Raw genomic sequence first — 20,279 nt, 5'->3', positions numbered from 1 at the left:
AAAAAAAAGAACATAGGAGGGGAGAACACTGACATCAAATGAGTGCCAAAGCAATGTAGAGTATTTGTTCTCTGCATAGAAAATCCATGGTCACTAAACAAATTACTAACCCATAATAACCAATCAAAACATATTTTTTAATGGTCTAACTGGTAATCTGAATTATAATTGGTAAACTAAAATCTGTTGCTTCATCTGACAAACCTAACAGGCAAAACAAGGTAATCCCACAGCAACCAATGACAGTCCAAGGACAAAATATTTGGGGTTGTCAATTGCATGAAATATTTTTAGTAGTTTTCTGTGTGTGCTGATAGACCTGCTGAGAAATAAACTGACATTTTCTCTTTTCTTCTCCAGGTATTGATTAGTTGACATTGGAGATTTCATTGTCGTCTGGAATCAGAAAAGAAACTTCATATTGTGCTGCCATGAACACCATAATGTTCAGTAAGCTCAGCGGTCAAGTCCTGTTTGAAGAGGCCACAGGTGACCGAGAACGAGGCGTCAGACCGTATGTAGGGGTAATAGAAAGCACCAACCCTGACATAAGCTTACAAGATGGCGTCTCCATGAAGGACAATGCCAGCCTTAGACATCGGCGTCCCGGGTAAGACACATCAAATTGAGCTTCACTTTAAGTGACTGATTTACTAAAGGAGTCATTTTTAAGGAGATCTGTTTATCCCATATACTGGTTTGGGGGATTTGCAAGGAAAAAGAATAACTGAATCTTACAGGTTAATTAAAGTTAAAACAGGTCAATTAAAAAAAAAATTGTCCCATAATCTGTATACAATTGAATTTATACAGAATAAACAGTGCGGTGGCATAAGGCTTATCAATGGGTTTTTGGGCTGCTGGTCCTAGGATCTGAATCCCCACAGGTCGCTATCTGCATGGAGTTTGAGTGCCTTTACCATGCTTATGTGGACGTTGCCTCTGTGCTTTGGTTGATTTACCACATTTCAAATATTTTCTGAATATACAAACACTAAATTAATATTAGACATTGTTTCAGTGCTTCATGACACTTCTAGGGGCATTAAATTGTACGCTCCTTTGGAAAAAGGGACTGAAGTGGAAATGTGTAGTTGGAAAGTCTGCATTATATGTTGGTTTGTTTGTAAAATCCCATGCAAAGCATTGGGTACTCAAGGTGAAAATATGGTAGCTGTATTGTGTTTACTAACCCCTGGGCCCATTCACACTATAGCGTTGTGCTACTCTAACGCACCAGCCATTGATCGATGTGTTGCAGAACCATTCATTGGGAATGCCAGCCCAGTGCATCTACTGTTCTACCAATCGCGGCAATTCGTAAGAATTCATAATTTAACTTGCAGTGCGCTGCAGTTAAAAAAAAAAATTAAGTAGGAGTGATTTTTCTTGCTTTGGGACCAATTCATTATGAATGGGCTGCCATGCACAATAAGGTGCATATAAACTACCACAGTGGAAGGTAATGTGAACGGGCTCTATGTGAACCTTCTCTACTCTTTCAGTAAGACATTTCCAGTGTGTTGCTTAATTTGATTGGGTGGTCCCTTTTGAAATGATTTATCATCCGTCTAAAAATGCCTTATTTGTAACTTCCAAAGTCAAAGATGTAAAAAATTGCTGCTGTTTTGTTATGTTTGTTTGTTATATAAAGACCAAGCTTTTTTTTGTTTCTTATTTTGAGGAACATTTCAGGCCTACTTTGGTGCAGAGCTTCATGCGAATATTTAAATTCACTTACTTGATATATGAAATATGTAATAAATGTATTTTTACATACAACCAGAATAAGCACAGTGAACACGCTGCCACCCCATGCAACACGTAACACATATGTGCGACGGCTGATGTTTTTGTGCTGAGTTCGCACGCATTGCTTTCGGTCCCCACTAATGATTGGTAGTTTTAGTTTTTATTGTTATCCCGTGGTGGGAGTTTTAGTCTCATTCATGAGCGCTGGGGACAGGTGCATGTACGCAAATATTTGAGTAGATACTCCTGTTTTTTTATTGATAATGATTGGTAGCCATCGGGACCGGCTCCTGATCACATTACCACTGTGTCAGTCAATCACAGTGGCCACATGATCACTGGGCATTCAGAACTTTTTTAAGGGACGGTGAGGTGGGTAGTAAGGGGTTGATATCAGCATCTTCTTTCTGAATGTACAACACTTAGACTGGACCCTGAACCCTCTAGGACTCTGTTGTTGTGCACAGTGCTGCCAGTCTGCCAGTCTACCTCCTGCTTACACTGAGCTGCTGCCCCTTCATTACCCAGAGCTATGAGTAAGCACTGATTTCAGTGTGAAACGCATCAGCACCCCTTTCTGTATCACCTTTTCTGTGGATTGTATTATGTGATCTTTTATTTGCAATAAAAAGCACAAGAAAAAAGGATTTATTCTTTCTGGAGTGCGGCTATGCAGAGTTTTTCTCATTCTTTTCCACCCCTTCATTGCCCAGTCAGAGGCTGGGGGAGGAAAAGCAGAGCTTAAAGCCGTTGTAAACCTCAGACATGAAATATGAACAAAGCATTTCCCGCTATAGTGTGTGCTTGCCTCAAATAAGAACACTTATGCCCTGTACACACTTTCCGATGCAAAATGTGCGATCGGATTGTGTTTTCGGAAAATCCGATTGTATTTGGGCTCCATTGGACTTTTTCCGTCTGAATTTCCGACACACAAAGTTTGAGATCTAAAATTTTCCGACAACAAAATCCGATCGTTTAAATTCCGATCGTGTGTAGACAATTCCGACGGACAAAGTGGGACGAAAGCTTTTGGCTACTGGCCCATTTATAGTCCTGTCGTACGTGTTCTACGTCACCGCGTTCAGAACGATCAGATTTTCCGACAACTTTGTGTGACCGTGTGTATGCTAGACAAGTTTGGGCCAAAATCCATTGGAAAAAATCAGATGGATTTTGTCGTCGGAAAGTCAGACCATGTGTACAGGGCATAAGTGTGTTTCTGCCTGCTGCCTTGATCCTCTGCTATCTGCATGAGCCAGCTCTGACAAATGTTCCTGACACCAAGAGAAAAAAGGTGACAGGGGAGGAAGCTCCAGCTGATTGACAGCCTCAACTCTGCTCCTATGTGCTGTGTAAAGGGGGGTGTGTCCCATCCCTCCAATCCGCTCTCAGGGCTCTCCTCACTGAGCTCTGCAGAGTGTGTCTTCAGCTCTCCTGCTTTATACAAGCTGTATAAATTCTGCACTTTGAACAGATGTAAAAAAAAAGAAAAAAGAGTTATGGCAGAAAAACAGGTACAACTTATGTAGACGGAATTGCTTCATCTCTGTATATCAACTGACACCAGTCACTTCACTGGGTATATGTAAGCGTTTACAACTACTTTAAGTGACACTAAAATCTGGTTTATAAAAAAGAATTCTATTCAAGTACATATGCTTAGCTCAAACAAGTCCCTGCTATGCTCTCAACCTCCTCCAAATTTATTTTTTTGGTGCTATGACCCGACTTTCTGTTAGAGGGTAGCTACATTAATTCTCCATGATGCCACTGTATGTAGGAACATAGCCATCCTCCCTTGCTTGCTCCCCAGGTGGACAATGGTATTTGTAGAGTGCATAGAGGAGTGTGTACATAATCGCAACAAATGCATAGTTGCCAACATTGTAAAAAAATATATAGGGATACTTTTTTGCCTGTAGGTGGGGTCTTTTTATAATTAGGTTGGGGCATTCGCTTGTAGGCGTGGCATAGCAGGGAAAGAAAAATGTGGCGTGCTGGTTCAAGCGAAATATTGGTTGTGGCTTAAAGGGGGTGTTGCTCAAAGGGGTGTGGGTAGAGTCTGAGATGAATGAGGGATGGAGGGAGAAAGAGGGAGAGAGAAAGAAAGAAAGAGATAGGGAGGGAAGGAGAGAGATGGAGGGACAGCAGGCCCAGATCCCACACCACAATATTAATATGTGTATTCTAGAAAGTTTAACAATCAGCAGATAAAGATACTCCAAACACCTGGTGTTAGCGCTTCAATCATCCTGGCATTATGGTTGTTATGGTGTCAGGATGATTGAAGAGCATTATTTCTATTATATTGGAATATAAAATGAAATGATTCAGCTCACCATAATGCTGAATCAGTGGAAGCCCTGAGCGTGTCTCCTGCCACCTCGCCTGCCACCAGATGCCATCAGGTACCCCCAGCGGTGTCCTTCCTTACATCAAGTACCATTAGCAGAGTCTGTCCTTACATCAGGTGTGCCCAGCAAACTCCATACTTACTTTAGGTGCCCCCAGCAGAGACCGTCCTTACATCAGGCACCCCCAGCAGAGTCCGTCCTTACATTAGGTGCCCCCAGCAGAGTCCCTCCTTACATCAGGTGCCCTCAATAGAGTCCCTTGTTACATCAGGTGCCCCCAACAGAGCCCCTCCTTACATCAGTGTCCTCAGAAGAGCTCAGTCCTTACATCAGTCTCCCCAGCTGAGCCCCCGTCCTTACATCAGTGTCCCCAGCAGAGATAGTCCTTACATCAGTATCCCCAGCAGAGCCCAGTCCTTACATCAGTGTCCCCAGAGGAGCCCAGTCCTTACATCAGTGTCCCCAGCAGAGCCCAGTTCTTATATCAGTGTCCACAGTGGAGCTCAGTCCTTATATTAGTGTCCCCAGCAGAGCCCAGTCCTTACATCACAGTGTTTCCGCTTGTTGGCTACACGGGGGCGGAGGGTTGGCGGGGGAAAGTACACAATGGATTACAGACAAGATAGACAAATGAGGTATCGTGACAACACTGATGCTCCACTGAGATCTGCGAGTCCCTCAACATACTTCCATTTGGTGGGACGGGGGCCTTAAATTGGGAATTTTTTTTTTGGAAGGGGGGGGGGGTACGAAGTAGGAAGTTGCATTGTAAAGGTAAGAATTTGAATGACAATTGAAAACAAGTGCTCCCTGAAAATATACAGTGATTTCACTTTAATTACGGAATACAAACTGTTCTGCGTTGGAGAACATAATCATTTGTAAAATCTGTGTAATCCGTATAACTGTGTTGAAAGAGTAAGGCTTGTGGGTTTGGAATTTCTGTCATTAGAGAAAATAGATCAAATAATACAAAAGCATATTTTAGCGTCTGGTCATCAAATGGAATTACCATCCAGCATTCAGAGGAAGTGACCCATTTGGGTGTAATAAGACATGTCTGAATTCTTTGAAGTAGACTTATCAATCAATAGAAATGGAAGGTTTGCTTTGTCCATCAAAAGTAGATTGAAGCTAGACAGTAGCTACAGGGGGGTGCAGTGCATGCAACTGTCCCAGAGCCAGCAAGTACACAGCGTAGGACTGTTCCTGTCATTACTAGCTGTACGCTCACATTACAGTCTGATTAATGCATCCTCTCTCTTCTCTTTATATCTCCTTAGCTGTTCTCTAGTCTGGAGTGATCAGCACCCCAACCTTCTCCTGCCTTGTTTGTGCTAAAACAGCACTGTTTTTTTTAAATGCACACATGAGGAATCGATTTTTTTTTCTCAATAAGAAGAGAATTGCTATACCAATTATAATAAGAACAAAAACATATATATATTTTACAGGCTATAGCTTTACATTTCCCAGCAGGCCACTCATTTTGCATGTCCACCCACAATAGCAGTACAGGCTCTGTCTGTGTTTCAGTTCAACATAGGCGTAAGTAGAAGTTTAAAAAACAATATAGAAATGTGTAGCACTGAGAGATTCCTATAATTAAGCCACATGATAAATGGCACAACGCGTTAGGGCGGAGCTGGTTGACATTGGCGTCAGAACTGAAAAATGATGCAGGAGCATACTTGTCATGAGCTTGAGGTTTACTATTATATACAATGTTGTGATTTTATTATGTGAGTGCGATATATTTCAATACAACTCGCTGGATATTTTTATTCAGTACGCTATGGTAGCGTTTATATGGTTTTGAGAATCCACAATGTCCAGTTCAACAATACTGAATGTTTAAAGGGACAGTACGCTATTTTAGATGGAAAGAGGCAAAAGTGTCTGATGATGTCTTTGGCTATTCCTATGAACTCCTAAAGTTAGGGAAGGCGTGTATTGACCTATATTCACCTAAAGGTCCAGTTATTAAGGTGATGGCACAGTTTGAGCACTGAGGTGTATCCCCAGTGTGTATATTTGGTTGCAGCACTGGGATTTTGGTCACAAATTCCATGCAGAAAGTTATGAATAATGAAGATGTGGCTCTGAATATGTTTCTATGAACTTTTTCATTCACCAACTGCGATAAAATTATATGTTATGCGGACTTATTTATATGTTATGTGTTCTATCTAATTCACGTTAGTTTCATTCGGATTTTAAGTTAGATGGTATATTGTTAATGATATAATGGTACTTTTAAAAAAGCAGAGCTACACTTTTCTATATTGTTTTTTAGTTTACATATAGGTGTGGGAACAAGCTATAAGCGGAAGTGGCAGCTGTACATTGAGGTGTTATTAATCTTATTTTAATGGCAGAACACTAGTATTTAATATATTATTCCAAATCAGTATAGTCATAGCCTCACAGTAAATTGTTACCAGAACAATAAATAAAAATCAATTCTCACTTAATTCAAGTTTTGACTTTGAGTAGCTAAGGAGACAGGAGAGGGAGAGTGAAGCCATCCATAGAGTCTTCCAGCAAACGGAGGAGATGATGAAGGGGAAAACATCAGGACCCATGAGAGTGTGTAGCAGTGATTCTCAACCATGATTCTGTAGAACCCTAGAAATCCTCCAGCTTTTGCTTGGGGTCCCTTGAGCTTTTGATGTCTGACCTCCTATTTAATGGTGTCTGCATAGTTCCAGGGTCAGTGCCATTTGGTAGAACCAACAGAATGACACCAGTGATATTTGTAGCTACCTGTAAGGGTGGCATTGCAAGGGCTGCAATCCTCCCAATGACCATCAATGTAAGGGACATTTTTCCTATAGACCTTCAATGAGCTGGTTTTAGTAAGGGTTCCCTGAGACCGGAAAATTATTTTAGGGTTACCTCTGAGGTACAAAAGGTTGAGAAATGCTGGTCTATAGGATATGAATTTCAATGACCATATTCCTGGAATATATCACTTGCCCAATGATGACAGTTTGATCAACAATTAAAATATAGCTATAGCTGGCCATACATTATAAAATTTCCTTGTTCAATTTCCTTTAGATTCACCTTCAACTGTGTAGCGCAAGGGCCTGCCTGATTGCATACAAATTGAAAGTGTTTAGGTTTGACCTCATGTTATATGGTTGGTAAATCTAAAAAAAACATGTCTATACCCACTTGGTTTGTGCAATAGAATTGCACAGAGTGGCCCTGATCCTCCTTTCTCGGGTCTCCCGCAAGTGCACCTGGCACCTCCTCTCTTGCTGGTGCCCCCAATAGGAAACCAATTCCCATGGGGGGACCCATGCGGTCTCAATCCCGATTCCCCGTTGTCTGTGTCAATTTGCCCCAAGTTTGGGGTGGAGGAACTTGACTGGCCTGTACAGCCATGCCTTCTTGTCCAACATCAGTGCCTGACCTCACAAATGTGCTTCTGGAAGAATGGTCAAATATTCCCATAGACACACTCCTAAACCTTGTGGACAGCCTTCCCAGAAGAGTTGAATCTTTTATAGCTGCAAAGGGTGGTCCAACTCAATATTGAACCCTACGGACTAAGACTGGGATGTCATTAAGGTTCATGTGCGTGTAAAGACAGGCGCCCCAATACTTTTGGTAATATAGTGTATGTTTATTCATTGCTGAATTTTCTGCTACTTATGCTAGTGATCGGGCTACTATTGTGCACATATTGCTTTATTTAAAGTTTTTGTGAAGCCCAATTTTTTTAATATTTAATAGAGGAGAGACAGAATGGAACACCAGTCAGATTGTTATGGTTGTTTGTGTGCACGTTCATTGGTTTCACCATCTATATTTGTTCTAGTAACTATTATCATCAAAACAGAACACGATGGGTAATCTAAAGTGATACAGTTGTCACCAAGACAAGAGGTGTGGGAACTTTCCAATGGCAGCATCTATTTTAGTGGCAACTGTCTAATTTTCTAGAGCAATCATTTTGCCTATGCTTACATTTTAAATATATGTGAAGACAACATTTTTTTCACTTTGTAAAGAGTATGAGAGGATTTTTTGCCATCTGTGTTTAATTAGAGAGATTTCCCTTCATGTCCCACATAAAATATATACTCCACAGAAAATAGGAGGATACAGTATCTTTACAATGTGAGGGAAACCCCTCTTAGGAAAAGTGTCCCCATTGACAAATTTCCATTCTTTTCCTGTTCTGGTAGCAACTTCAAGAGAGAGATTTACTATAAATGGAGCACTCAAAATCTGGTGCATGGTAGCCAATCAGCTTCTAACTTCAGCTTCTTCAGTTAAGCTTTAACAATAAAACCTGGAAGCTCAATGCATAGAAGTTCTATGCAGAACTATACCAGGTTTTGAGCTCCCCCATTTTAGTAAATTTCCCCCAAAATGTTGCATTTACCCTCTCTTTCATTCCCAGTGACACAGGTGACCAGGAAAAATAGAGACACCCAGTCTTGCTTAGCCCCCGTACACACGGTCGGACATTCCGACAACAAAATCCGTCTTATTTTTTCAGACGGATTTTGTCCGAAACTGGTGTTGCATACACACGGTCAGACAAAGTTGTCAGAAAATCTGATAGTTCGGAACGTGATGGCGTTCATTCGCTGCGACTGGACTACGTTGCGGCTAGTAGCCAATAGCTTTGGTCTCGTAATTTGATCTGTGAATGCGTGGCACTTTGTCCGATTGGAATTCTCTACAAACGATTGGAAAAAGTCCAATCGGATTTTGTTATCAGAAAATTTGAGGTCCTGCTCTCAAATTTTTTCAGACGGAAATTCCGACGGAAAAAGTCCGATAGAGCCCACACATGATCGGATTTTCCGGCAATATAATCAGATCAGACCTTTTCCGTCGGAATTTCCAACCGTGTGTACAGGGCATAACAGGAACAGAGACAGCAATAAAAACAATGCTTCTAACTTCTCCAAATGTAACAAAAAAACAGCTTTTAGTTTTACTTTAATGGGTAATACGAATTTATTATCATTTTTTTTTTTCAAAAGTGCTTTGCAGGGCTGAAAACTTGGTTTGCCTTTAAAGTGGGAGCTGCATGAAGCTTCTATGTTCTCCTTCTGCTTGTGAGGCGTTTTCCTGGGAGCCAAGGTTTCCTCTCACAACTTAAAACAAAATTGTATGCTAAGAAAAAGCCACAGATGGACTCTGGTGGCAAGAAAGCGCCCTGAGGCGATTCAGTTCGCATAGGTAGCGCTATGCAAGTCACTTACTTACTCACTAAGTGGAGTAAGACCCCTTTCACGCTATGAGCCCGCTCGGATCCGCCTGTCCGTTTTTCAGGCAGATCTGTGCTGACACCCATCTGCCATCCCATCTGCTAAAAACAGACGTATGTCAAATACTTCAGATGTGGTCTAACCAGAGTTTTATAAAGTGGCAGGATTATTGTTTTATCTCTGGAGTATATCCCCCTTTTTATGCATGTACAAATTCTGCCTGTTTTGGTAGCTGTAACTTGTCATTACATGCTATTGCTCAGTCAGTCATCTACTAGGACCCCCAGATCTTTCTCCATCCTTGATTCCCCCCAGTGATTCTCCCCCTAGTGAGTAGTTTGCATTTATGTATTTTGCCCCCAAGTGCATTACTTTACATTTCCCTACATTAAATCTCCTTTGCCATGTAGATTTGTCTCTGCTCTTTTTTTAATATTTGTACTACATTGGCTTTTCTCCAATCAGCTGGTACAATTCCTGTCAGTATGCTTTCCGCAAACATAAGAAACAATGGTCTGGCTATAACCTGACTGAGTTCTCTGTGGACTCTCGGGTGTAAGCCATCTCGTTCTGGTGTATTAAGTTTGTATTGCATTAAGTTTATCTAGTCTTTCCTTGACTCCGACCTCTGTTAGCCACAAGATGTGATGTGTTACTAACACTACTGTCGCAGTCGGTATACCCCTCCTTTTCCTGCATAAAAACTGAGCAAAAGAAAGCATTTAGTACAGTTGCCTTCTCTGCGTCATCTGTAACCATCCTCCCACCCTCGTCTTTTATGTGGGCAATGTGCTCTGATCTTGCCTTTTTATTGTGAATATTTCTAAAAAATTTCTTTGGATTTTTTTACTCTCCTCCGCTATGTGTCTCTCGTAGTCTTTTTTAGCCGCCCTGATTGCGTTTTTACACTTCCTATTGCATTTCTTGTAGTGTTAGAATGCTGACGATGACCCATCCCCTTTATATTTTTTAAAGGCCATATTTTTCTCTTTAATGAGGCTTTTAACATTATGGTTTAGTCACCCAGGTTTAACCTTCGCTCTTCTATATTTATTGACCATTGGAATGCACTGTGTGCTCCCAAAGCATTCCCATTTTCTTCCATGTTCAATGTTTCTAGAATTTGGTCGCAATTGATGCCATGTAGTAATGACCGCAGTTCAGAAAAATTGGCTCGTTTGAAGTTTAGTGTTCTTGTGCTACCCTCGTGCCTCCTTTTTCTATGATTTGTGATAAATGTGATCATCCTATGATCACTAGATCCCAAGTTGTCCCGTATTGCCACATCTGAGATCAGACTTGGATCATTTGTAAATGCACTGCCGCATTGGAAAAACGCAGTAAAAACACATATACAGTATATGTTTTTGCTACATTTCTGGCGCATTTTTCACCTGTAAAGAAAGTGACCTAAAAATGCATGGAAAATGCAAATGTGGATGCGTTTTTGAGGCACTTCCCATTCATTTTAATGGGTAAGTGCGTTATATGTTTTTTTTTTTACCGCACCTGATCTGCAGTGTGAAGAATTACTTAAGATTTAATGGTCATGCATTTTCTTCCGCTTTTGGTAAGGCATAAAGGGAAGAAAAGCTGATCAGTGTGAAAGGCAAAATAAAACAATATATATATGGATATATGCATATATATGTATATATATGTTTATTATATATATATATATATACACACACACAGTTGTGCTCATAAGTTTTATGTGCAGAATATGAAATATAACACTTTCACTCATGGTTAGTGTTTGGCTGAAGCCATTTATTATCAATCAACTGCGGGTTTGAATGGCTATTAAAGGTAACCACCCTCACATGTGATCTGTTTGCTTGTAGTTTATGTGTGTGTATGAAAGGTCAGTGAGTTTCTGGACTCCTGTCAGACCCGTGCATCTTTCATCCAGTGCTGCACTGACGTTTCTGGATTCTGAGTCATGGGGAAAGCAAAATAATTGTCAAAGGATCTGTGGGAAAGGGTAGCTGATCTATACAAAACAGGAAAGGGATATAAAAAGATATCCAAGGAACTGAGAATACCAATCAGCAGTGTTCAAACTCTAATCAAGAAATGGAAAATGAGGGGTTCTGTGGAAACCAAACCACGGTCAGGTAGACCAACTAAAATTTCAGCCAAAACTACCAGGAAAATTGTTCGGCATGCAAAGAAAAACCTACAAATAACTTCTGGTGAAATACAGGACTCTCTGAAACCGTGTGGTGTGCCGTGTGCCCTCAACATAGGGGGTGCCTTGGGGAAGGGGTCTGGTACGGCTCAGGAGCTCGCTCATCCCCACCCCCTTTCCTGGCCGGCCGGGTAGCGTGCTCGGATAAGGGTCTGATATGGACCTAGGGGGGGGACCCCTACGCCGATTTTTCGGTGTAGGGATCCCCTTTAAGTCCATACCAGGTGACGGGACAAGTGACGCTTACTTCGCTGGTCCCGGTGTTCTGCCGTATAGTGTCCTGCCATTAAATAGTGTCCGCCCCGCATGCGCAGTACGGAGCAGACGAAGCTTCGGAAAATCTCCGAAGCTGAACGGCGCCTGCGCCGTGAGTGGAGGTGGTAGCCCCACCATCCAAGCGGACATAGGGTTGTGAATATTAAAGGGTGCCTCGCGGGCGAGCTTCGCTCGCCACGCTTTGGGCTCAGCCTCGCTGCGCTCGGCTCTTTTTTATTCCTACTCTATGTCCACTTGGATAGTGGGGATAGAACCTGGACTCACGGCGCAGGCGCCGTTCATCCTCGGCAATTTTCGGAATCTGTGTTGCTGTGTACTGCGCATGCGCAGTACGCAGCAGACACTATCGGATGGAGGACGTTATATGACAAGACACCGGCTACCTGGAGCCACGCTCAAAATGAGCGGACTTTTCTCTGGGTGGGAAAAGTCCGTTCATTTCAAAAGTACGGCGGACTGGCACACACACGGCCATACTGTCCGCCGAAATGCGAGTCCGGCGGACAGATTGGTGTGCAAAACTACTTTCTTAGTCCGCTGGACTTTTGGGTAAAAAAAGTCCGCCGGTCCTACACACGGGCGGATTGTCCGCCGGACTTTTACACCAGATTGTTTGATTGTGTATATGTGGCATTAGAGAGCATAAATTGAGCACAGCTAAACAAACAATTGAAATACATGTGAATAAAATTACCTGCCAAATATCTGTAATTCTGTTCAATCACTTTTGGGATTTGGATACACCTGCATGACAGCGTAGCTAGGTCAGTGACCACACTTTACTCCACTGTAGTCAAACAACACAGAGGGACGTTGTTCCAAATCAGGGACAGTCCCTCTAAATCAGGGACAGTTGAGAGCTATGGTGACAGTGATTATCGCTAGTGGCTATAGCAGCTGCATGTGATAATCGTGAGCGAATCTAACACAGCTGATCAATTGATCTACTGGGTACATTCAGCCTGATCACTAAGGCGGCGTACACACGGGCGGACTGTCTGCCCAAACTAAGTTCGTCAGACAGTCCGCTCAAACTTTTGAATGAACGAACTTGCCCACACACGGCACTTTTTGAGCGGACTAATACGGCAGACTAAGTTCGTCGTACTAAGTCCGCGCAACTTTTGAAATGAACGGACTCGCCCACACACGCGGAGGAAAGTCCGCTCATTTCGAGCGCGTGTCAAGGTAGGCGGGGCCCGCGACGGAGACGTCGCGGGCCCCGCCGCCTGGAATGGACTTAAAGGGGAACCCCAACGCCGAAAAAAATCGGCGTGGGGGTCCCCCCAAAGTCCACAACAGACCCTTGTTCGAGCACGCTACCCGGCCGGCCAGGAAAGGGGGGCGAGCGAGCGCCCCCCCTCCTGAGCCATACCAGGCCGCGTGCCCTCAACATGGGGGGTGCTTTGGGGAAGCAGCCTGCGGCCCCCCCAACCCAAAGCACCTTGTCCCCATGTTGATGAGGACAAGGGCCTCTTCCCGACAACCCTGGCCGTTGGTTGTCGGGGTCTGCGGGCGGGGGGCTTATCGGAATCCGGGAGCCCCCTTTAATAAGGGGGCCCCCGGATACCGCCCCCCCACCCTATGTGAATGAGTATGGGGTACAATGTACCCCTACCCATTCACCTGTGAAAAAAAGTACAAAAAAAAACACAACACAGGGTTAAAATATTTTATTGCACAGCTCCGGGGGTCTTCCGTCTTCGGGGGTCTTCTCGCCGGACTCCTCCGCTATCTTCTTGTAGCTCTTTTGCTAGCGGAGGAGTCCGGCTTTCTTCCTCCCCGCCGCCGGCCTCTTCTCCCGACTTCGGGGGTCTTGTCCCCCTCTTCGGTTCTTCTGCCGGGCCACCGCGCCTTCTTATAGCTCTTTTAGAGGCGGTGGCCCGGTCTTCTGTCGCCGCTGTCGCTGTCGCCGCCTTCCGTTCTTCTTCTTCTTCTTCTTCTTCTTCTCCAGGAGATGTTGACACGACGCTCTCTCCGGCCGGAATGCCAGAGCCGCGCTGCGCGGCCACTTATATAGTGACAATGGGGCGGTGTCACATGGTATATGTCACATGGGTTGGTCACATGGGTTGATGTCACATGGGGACTATGACATCGTAAGGGGGCGGGGTCACCATGTGACCAACCCATGTGACATATACCATGTGACACCGCCCCATTGTCACTATATAAGTGGCCGCGCAGCGCGGCTCTGGCATTCCGGCCGGAGAGAGCGTCGTGTCAACATCTCCTGGAGAAGAAGAAGAAGAAGAACAGAAGGCGGCGACGGCGGCGACAGAAGACCGGGCCACCACCTCTAAAAGAGCTATAAGAAGGCGCGGTGGCCCGGCAGAAGAACGGAAGGCGGCGACAGAAGACCGGGCCACCGCCTCTAAAAGAGCTATAAGAAGGCGCGGTGGCCCGGCAGAAGAACCGAAGAGGGGGACAAGACCCCCGAAGTCGGGAGAAGAGGCCGGCGGCGGGGAGGAAGAAAGCCGGACTCCTCCGCTAGCAAAAGAGCTACAAGAAGATAGCGGAGGAGTCCGGCGAGAAGACCCCCGAAGACGGAAGACCCCGGAGCTGTGCAATAAAATATTTTAACCCTGTGTTGTGTTTTTTTTTGTACTTTTTTTCACAGGTGAATGGGTAGGGGTACATTGTACCCCATACTCATTCACATAGGGTGGGGGGGCGGTATCCGGGGGCCCCCTTATTAAAGGGGGCTCCCGGATTCCGATAAGCCCCCCGCCCGCAGACTCCGACAACCAACGGCCAGGGTTGTCGGGAAGAGGCCCTTGTCCTCATCAACATGGGGACAAGGTGCTTTGGGGTGGGGGGGCCGCGCGGCCCCCTTTCCCCAAGGCACCCCCCATGTTGAGGGCACGCGGCCTGGTACGGCTCAGGAGGGGGGGCGCGCTCGCTCGCCCCCCTTTCCTGGCCGGCCGGGTAGCGTGCTCGGACAAGGGTCTGTTGTGGACTTTGGGGGGACCCCCACGCCGATTTTTTTCGGCGTTGGGGGTTCCCCTTTAAGTCCATACCAGGCGGCGGGGCCCGCGACGTCTCCTTCGCGGGCCCCGCCTACCTGGAGACGCGCTCGAAATGAGCAGACTTTTCTCCGGGCGGGAACAGTTCGCTCATTTCGAAAGTACAGCGGACTGGCACACACACGGGCGGACTGTCCGCTCAAACCAAGTTTCAGCAGACAGTTTTACGGAAATTCCGTAAGACTTTGTTCGTCAGACTGTCCGCTGAAACTGTCCGCTGAAGCCCACACACGAGCGGACTGTCCGCTGAAACACTGTTCAGCGGACAAAGTTGGGCGAACAGTCCGCCCGCGTGTACGCGGCCTAATGGTTGGAATCTCAGGCAGTTCCTGCTGAACCGGCTTAGGTTTGAACCGTGTATGGCCAGCCACTTTAAAAGTCAACCATTCATTTTAAAAGTCATACTATGTTAATGGGAAATATAAAGTATATGTTATCCCAATTTCAGTGCCAAATGGAAATACACTTTAAGCTGAACTCCAGGTATGTTCTTAATTTTATACTTTCATTGGTCCAGCTTGACACATTGGCACAATATAAGTATACATATTTTATAACTGATGGACAGCTGGGGAAGCTGACAATCACTGTACTAGTCTTCATTACTACAGTAAAAATATAAAATACAAGGTGCTCTTAGCAGTACCAATTGGACGACCCACTGTGGTCACTGAAGAGGAAAAGTGGGGAAGCTGCTCAGCACAGGACCAGAACTTTGCAGCTATGACTGTAGTAGCACTGACTACTACAGTGATTCTTCCCTAGCTGCCCATCAGGTATGAGATATACATACTGTGCCAAGCTTAACCAATGCACATGTATGTAGACAATAAAGGTACCTGGAGTTCAGATTAAAAAAAAAGGTTCACACTTATGTGCATACACTATTCTTCTTTCTTGAGGTTGATGAGACTATTTGTGACTGGTAGTTACCATTAGATAATTTTTCTGCACACATAGGAGCTCTCAGTATGTACTAATCACTCATGTCAACTAGGTATACTGGGTGTATTGGTGAAGGCCAAATAGGCAAGGCAAAGAGAAGAAAAAAGAAGAGAAGGTAGAAAAATAAAAATGCAATTTGCAAAAAAATAGCTTTGGATACAAATTGTATAAGCAAGGTTTCTCAACCAGGGTTCCATGGAACTTTAGGGTTCCTCCTGAGTTTGCTAGGGGTTCTTTGTGTAGTGCATAATTTCTGCCTCTCAGATAAGTTCCTACTGACACCATTGATTTTTTTAGCTATCTATAAATGGGTAATTCTTCCCAATGACCACAAGTGTAAGGAACATTCTTCCCACTGACCATCACACCATTGTATTATGAGATGTAAAAGTAATTTTTAGCTGGGGTTCCCTGAGACCAGAAAGTTATTTGAAGGCATACTCTGTGTTGAAAAGTTTGAAAAGACTGGTCTAGGGAAGAAACTGAGGTCTATCAACCTAAGGCTTCATTTACACTATGCAGGTGCAATGAAGCATGAGCGAGTATTGCGTGTAGGGCAGCCCATTCATTTCATTGGGCTGCCTTATACATGAGATACGCAGAAAAGAGTTCCCTGACTCTTGTTCAAAAATGTACCCCGCTAAACCACTGTAGCACCATGCAGTTTGTAGCAAATACATGTCTACTAAGGGGCAGCACGTTTCTATGCATGTTGGGAAAGCGTGGGATTTTTTACACGCTCCCAACACACACAAGGTGTGACTCTAACCTAAGAACTGAATGAGAACTCAGTGGTTTAAATGAGCTGTTAGGGTTTGTGATTTTTGCTTAAGTGCATTTAGTTACTCCTCTGTTTTGAAGGGATTATTGGAAAGACAGATATAAGGTGTCACTAGCATGCCCAGTCCACCTTGAAATATGACATAATCCTTGTAGACAAAAATTCCTTGGGTGGTGACGCCAAACAGAGAACAGAACGGAGTTTTGAGAATAACAATGTAACATAAAACGTCATTAAAAAACATTTAAAGCTCTCGTTGCCAGTAGATGAAATGGTTTTCATACTTTCATCTCACTAAACTGTTTTGCAGACGCAAGGCTTGATAAATAACCATTGTAATTTCTGGTAGACCAGCTTGTCATTAGAGGCTTGATTTATTTAGAGCTACTCCTGTGATGTTTGCAAAAATTCTAAACATTTTTGACAACATTAAATGCGGTTGGAGTGGAACTCTCCGAGTAGGGCTCAAGTTGACTTGCAGTGACATCTGCTGGAATCCCATTACTACTCTGCTTAATGTTATTACTCATGTCTGGGCATATGAAAATGAACTGGCTTCTGAGCCAGAGTTTCAGAAGATGCTTTTCGAGTGTGTGCTGCCAAGGAAAAGTTGATGTCAGGAAAAAATTCCAGGTAGTGAAAGCGTTCTGAAGAGTCTTTTTTATTTTTGAAGGCTACGAGAGACAACACTTTGTCAAGTCACGCAATGCAGGAGATGAGGGGGCCTGGAATCTGTACAGCTAGGGTGGAAAATATGGCTTTATTTTACCATTTTTTAATAAAAAAATATGTTCACACCAGGTTTGGACAGCTTGTAGTTCCGCAGCTGCTGAAGAAGATGTCATATCTGATGGTCACTCTTTGTACAAAAAAACCCAGTTTACATAAAAGCCTTCCTAATAGCAGAAACTGCTCTGAGAAAACAATAAAGGTGCTATTGCAGACTTCTTCTCCAGGTCCCATTCACATCATATGCTTTGGTTGTGCTGGTCAGCTTTGCCCAACGCAGTGCTAGCACATAAGGAATTTGTTTTATGTCCCATGGCAAACTGCAGTGGTGTGCCCAGAAAAAGTAGGATGTGCTGCAATATGTACAAGTGAATGTGAGCGATGACATCACTAAGGGAGCTAAGGAGGAGGTGGAATCCTTATGGGTAGAGCTCCAAAGGGATGAAGCTAAGGGGAAAATAATACTTTGAGTATGCTATAGACCCCTCCTATCACAATTTGGATTAGCGACAAGGATGGGAAGTGTTATCATAATGGGGGGTTTTAATTATCCAGCTATAGACTGGGCAGAGGGAACCACGCATTCATCTAAGCCCTTGTACACACGGTCGGAGATTCCATCTGAATGTTTCCTATTGGACCGTTTTGTCGGATATTCTGACTGTGTGTGGTCTGCATCGGACTGTTTCCGTAGGAATATCCGACGGACCAAGTTTTCCAACTTGCCGGTAAAATTTTCCGACAAAATGCTCCGATCGGACATACTCCGATCATGTGTAGCCTACTCCGACGGACAAAGTGCCACGCATGCTCAGAACAAATTCCTAGACAAGCTATTGGCTACTAGCCTGAACGTAGTCCCGTGGTAACGCAAAATAACGTCATCACGTTATGTACAATCGGATTTTCCGACAACTTTGTCCGACCGTGTGTATGCAACATCACTTCCCGACCTCTTCCGGAATTAATCCGTCGGAATTACTCCGACGGATTTGGTTGTCGGAATCTCCGACCATGTGTGCAAGGGCTAAGGCTTGCCAGTTCCTAATTGTCTTGCAGGACAATTTCATGGGTCAGATGGTAGATGCACCAAACAGAAATAAAGCGTTACTAGAGCTACTGATTACCAACAGTACAGACCTGATCACGTGGAAATATGGGGCAATTTAGGAAACAGCGATCACAGGTCAATTGACTTGCGTATAAACCACACATATAGGAAACATAAGGGAAATACAAAGACACTGAATTTCAAAAGAGCCAACTTCCCTAAACTATGAACCTTGCTAGAAGATAAAAAATGGGATAAAATCTTAGGAACAAAGAACACAGAGGAGAGATGGGTTTGCTTTAAGAGCATATTAAATAAGGGCATTAGCCAGCGCATCCCATTGGGTAATACATTTAAAAGAGTGAACAAAAATCCTAGATTCTATGAGGAGGTGAGTTGCCATCTAGATAAAGGAAGGCCCGTAGACATGGTGTATCTAGATTTTGCAAAAGCATTTGGCACAGTTCCACATAAACGTTTACTGTACAAAATAAGGTTAATTGGTATGGACCATAGGGTGAGTACATGGTTACAAAACTGGCTACAAGGGCGAGTTCAGAGGGTGCTGATAAATGGGGAATACTCGGAATGGTCAGGGGTGGGTAATGGGGTCCCACAGGGTTCTGTGCTGGGACCAATCCTATTCAATTTGTTCATAAAAGACCTGGAGGATGGGATAAATAGTTCAATCTCTGTATTTGCAGACAATACTAAGCTAAGCAGGGCAATAACTTCTCCGCAGGATGTGGAAACCTTGCAAGAAGATCTGAACAAACTAATGGGGTGGGCAACTACATGGCAAATGAGGTTTAATGTAGAAACATTTTAAATAATGCATTTGGGTGGCAAAAATATGAATGCAATCTATACACTAGGGCGAGAACCTCTGGGGGAATCGAGGATGGAAAGGACCTTCTAGTAGATGATAGGCTCAGCAGTGGCATGCAATGCCAGCTGCTGCTAACAAAGCAAACAGCATATTGGCATGCATTAACTCCAGGAATAAAGCGATAATTCTCCCACTCTACAAGACTTTGGTCTGGCCGCAACTGGAGTATGCTGTCCAGTTCTGAGCACCAGTCCTCAGGAAGGGTGTACTGGAAATGGAGCGAGTAGAAAGAAGGGCAACAAAGCTAATAAAGGGTCTAGAGGACATTAGTTATGAAGAAAGGTTTGAAAGCACTGAACTTATTCTCGCTGAAGAATAGCCGCTTGAAAGGGGATATGATTTCAATTTACAAATACCGTACTGGTGACCCCACAATAGGGATAAAACTTTTTTGAGGAAGGGAGTTTAACAAAACATGTGGCCACTCCTTAAAATTAGAAGAAAAGAGGTTTAACCTTAAACTACGTAGAGGGTTCTTTACTGTAAGCACAGCAAGGATGTGGAATTCCCTTCCACAGGCGTTGGTCTCAGCGGGGGGCATTGATAGTTTCAAAAAACTATTAGATAAGCATCTGAACGACCACAACATACAGGGATATACAATGTAATACTGACATATAATCACACACATAAGTTGGAATTAATGGACTTGTGTCTTTTTTCAACCTCACCTACTATGTAACTATGTAATATTTTGCAACGCAACATGTTAAGACACACTACACAGCATCGCACAGCTCCTGCATAGCGTACAACGGTGCCCATGCATTATATGCAAGCTGCTGGTGTGAATAGGCCCTTACTGTTTTACGTCTACTGAACTTTAAAGTAGATCTAGACCCCAACTGTATGACATTTACTTTGCTACTGCACTGTATATCATTAACAATGACATTTCTTTATTTTTTATTTTTTCACAAACTACTGTTTATACCACTTTTGCATCCCTATTTGTTCATTGGTGCTACTGATCTTTTAAAGCCTATTTTTGGCACTTCCTGCTGACATGCATTGCTGCCTATCATTACTCTGGACCTGCTTCCTG

General features: G+C 43.8%; 1 protein-coding gene across 3 annotated transcripts in view; it reads left to right on the top strand.

Annotated features, from left to right (window-relative positions):
• The window catches only part of MKX (mohawk homeobox), a 154,890-nt gene that overhangs the window by 23,004 nt on the left and 111,607 nt on the right, over window positions 1–20,279 (top strand). For all 3 annotated transcript variants that reach the window (XM_077491034.1, XM_077491035.1, XM_077491033.1), the window contains one exon: window positions 361–610. In XM_077491034.1, coding sequence (XP_077347160.1) covers window positions 432–610 — 179 coding nt within the window. In that variant the 5' untranslated portion in view covers window positions 361–431. Of the gene's footprint in view, window positions 1–360; window positions 611–20,279 lie in introns of those variants that run through there.

The sequence above is a fragment of the Lithobates pipiens genome, unplaced genomic scaffold, assembly GCF_037356315.1.
Source record: "Lithobates pipiens isolate NorthernLeopardFrog02 unplaced genomic scaffold, aLitPip1_a1.2 Scaffold_19, whole genome shotgun sequence".
NCBI lineage: Eukaryota > Metazoa > Chordata > Amphibia > Anura > Ranidae > Lithobates > Lithobates pipiens.
This window is presented reverse-complemented; position numbering and strand designations above follow the sequence as displayed.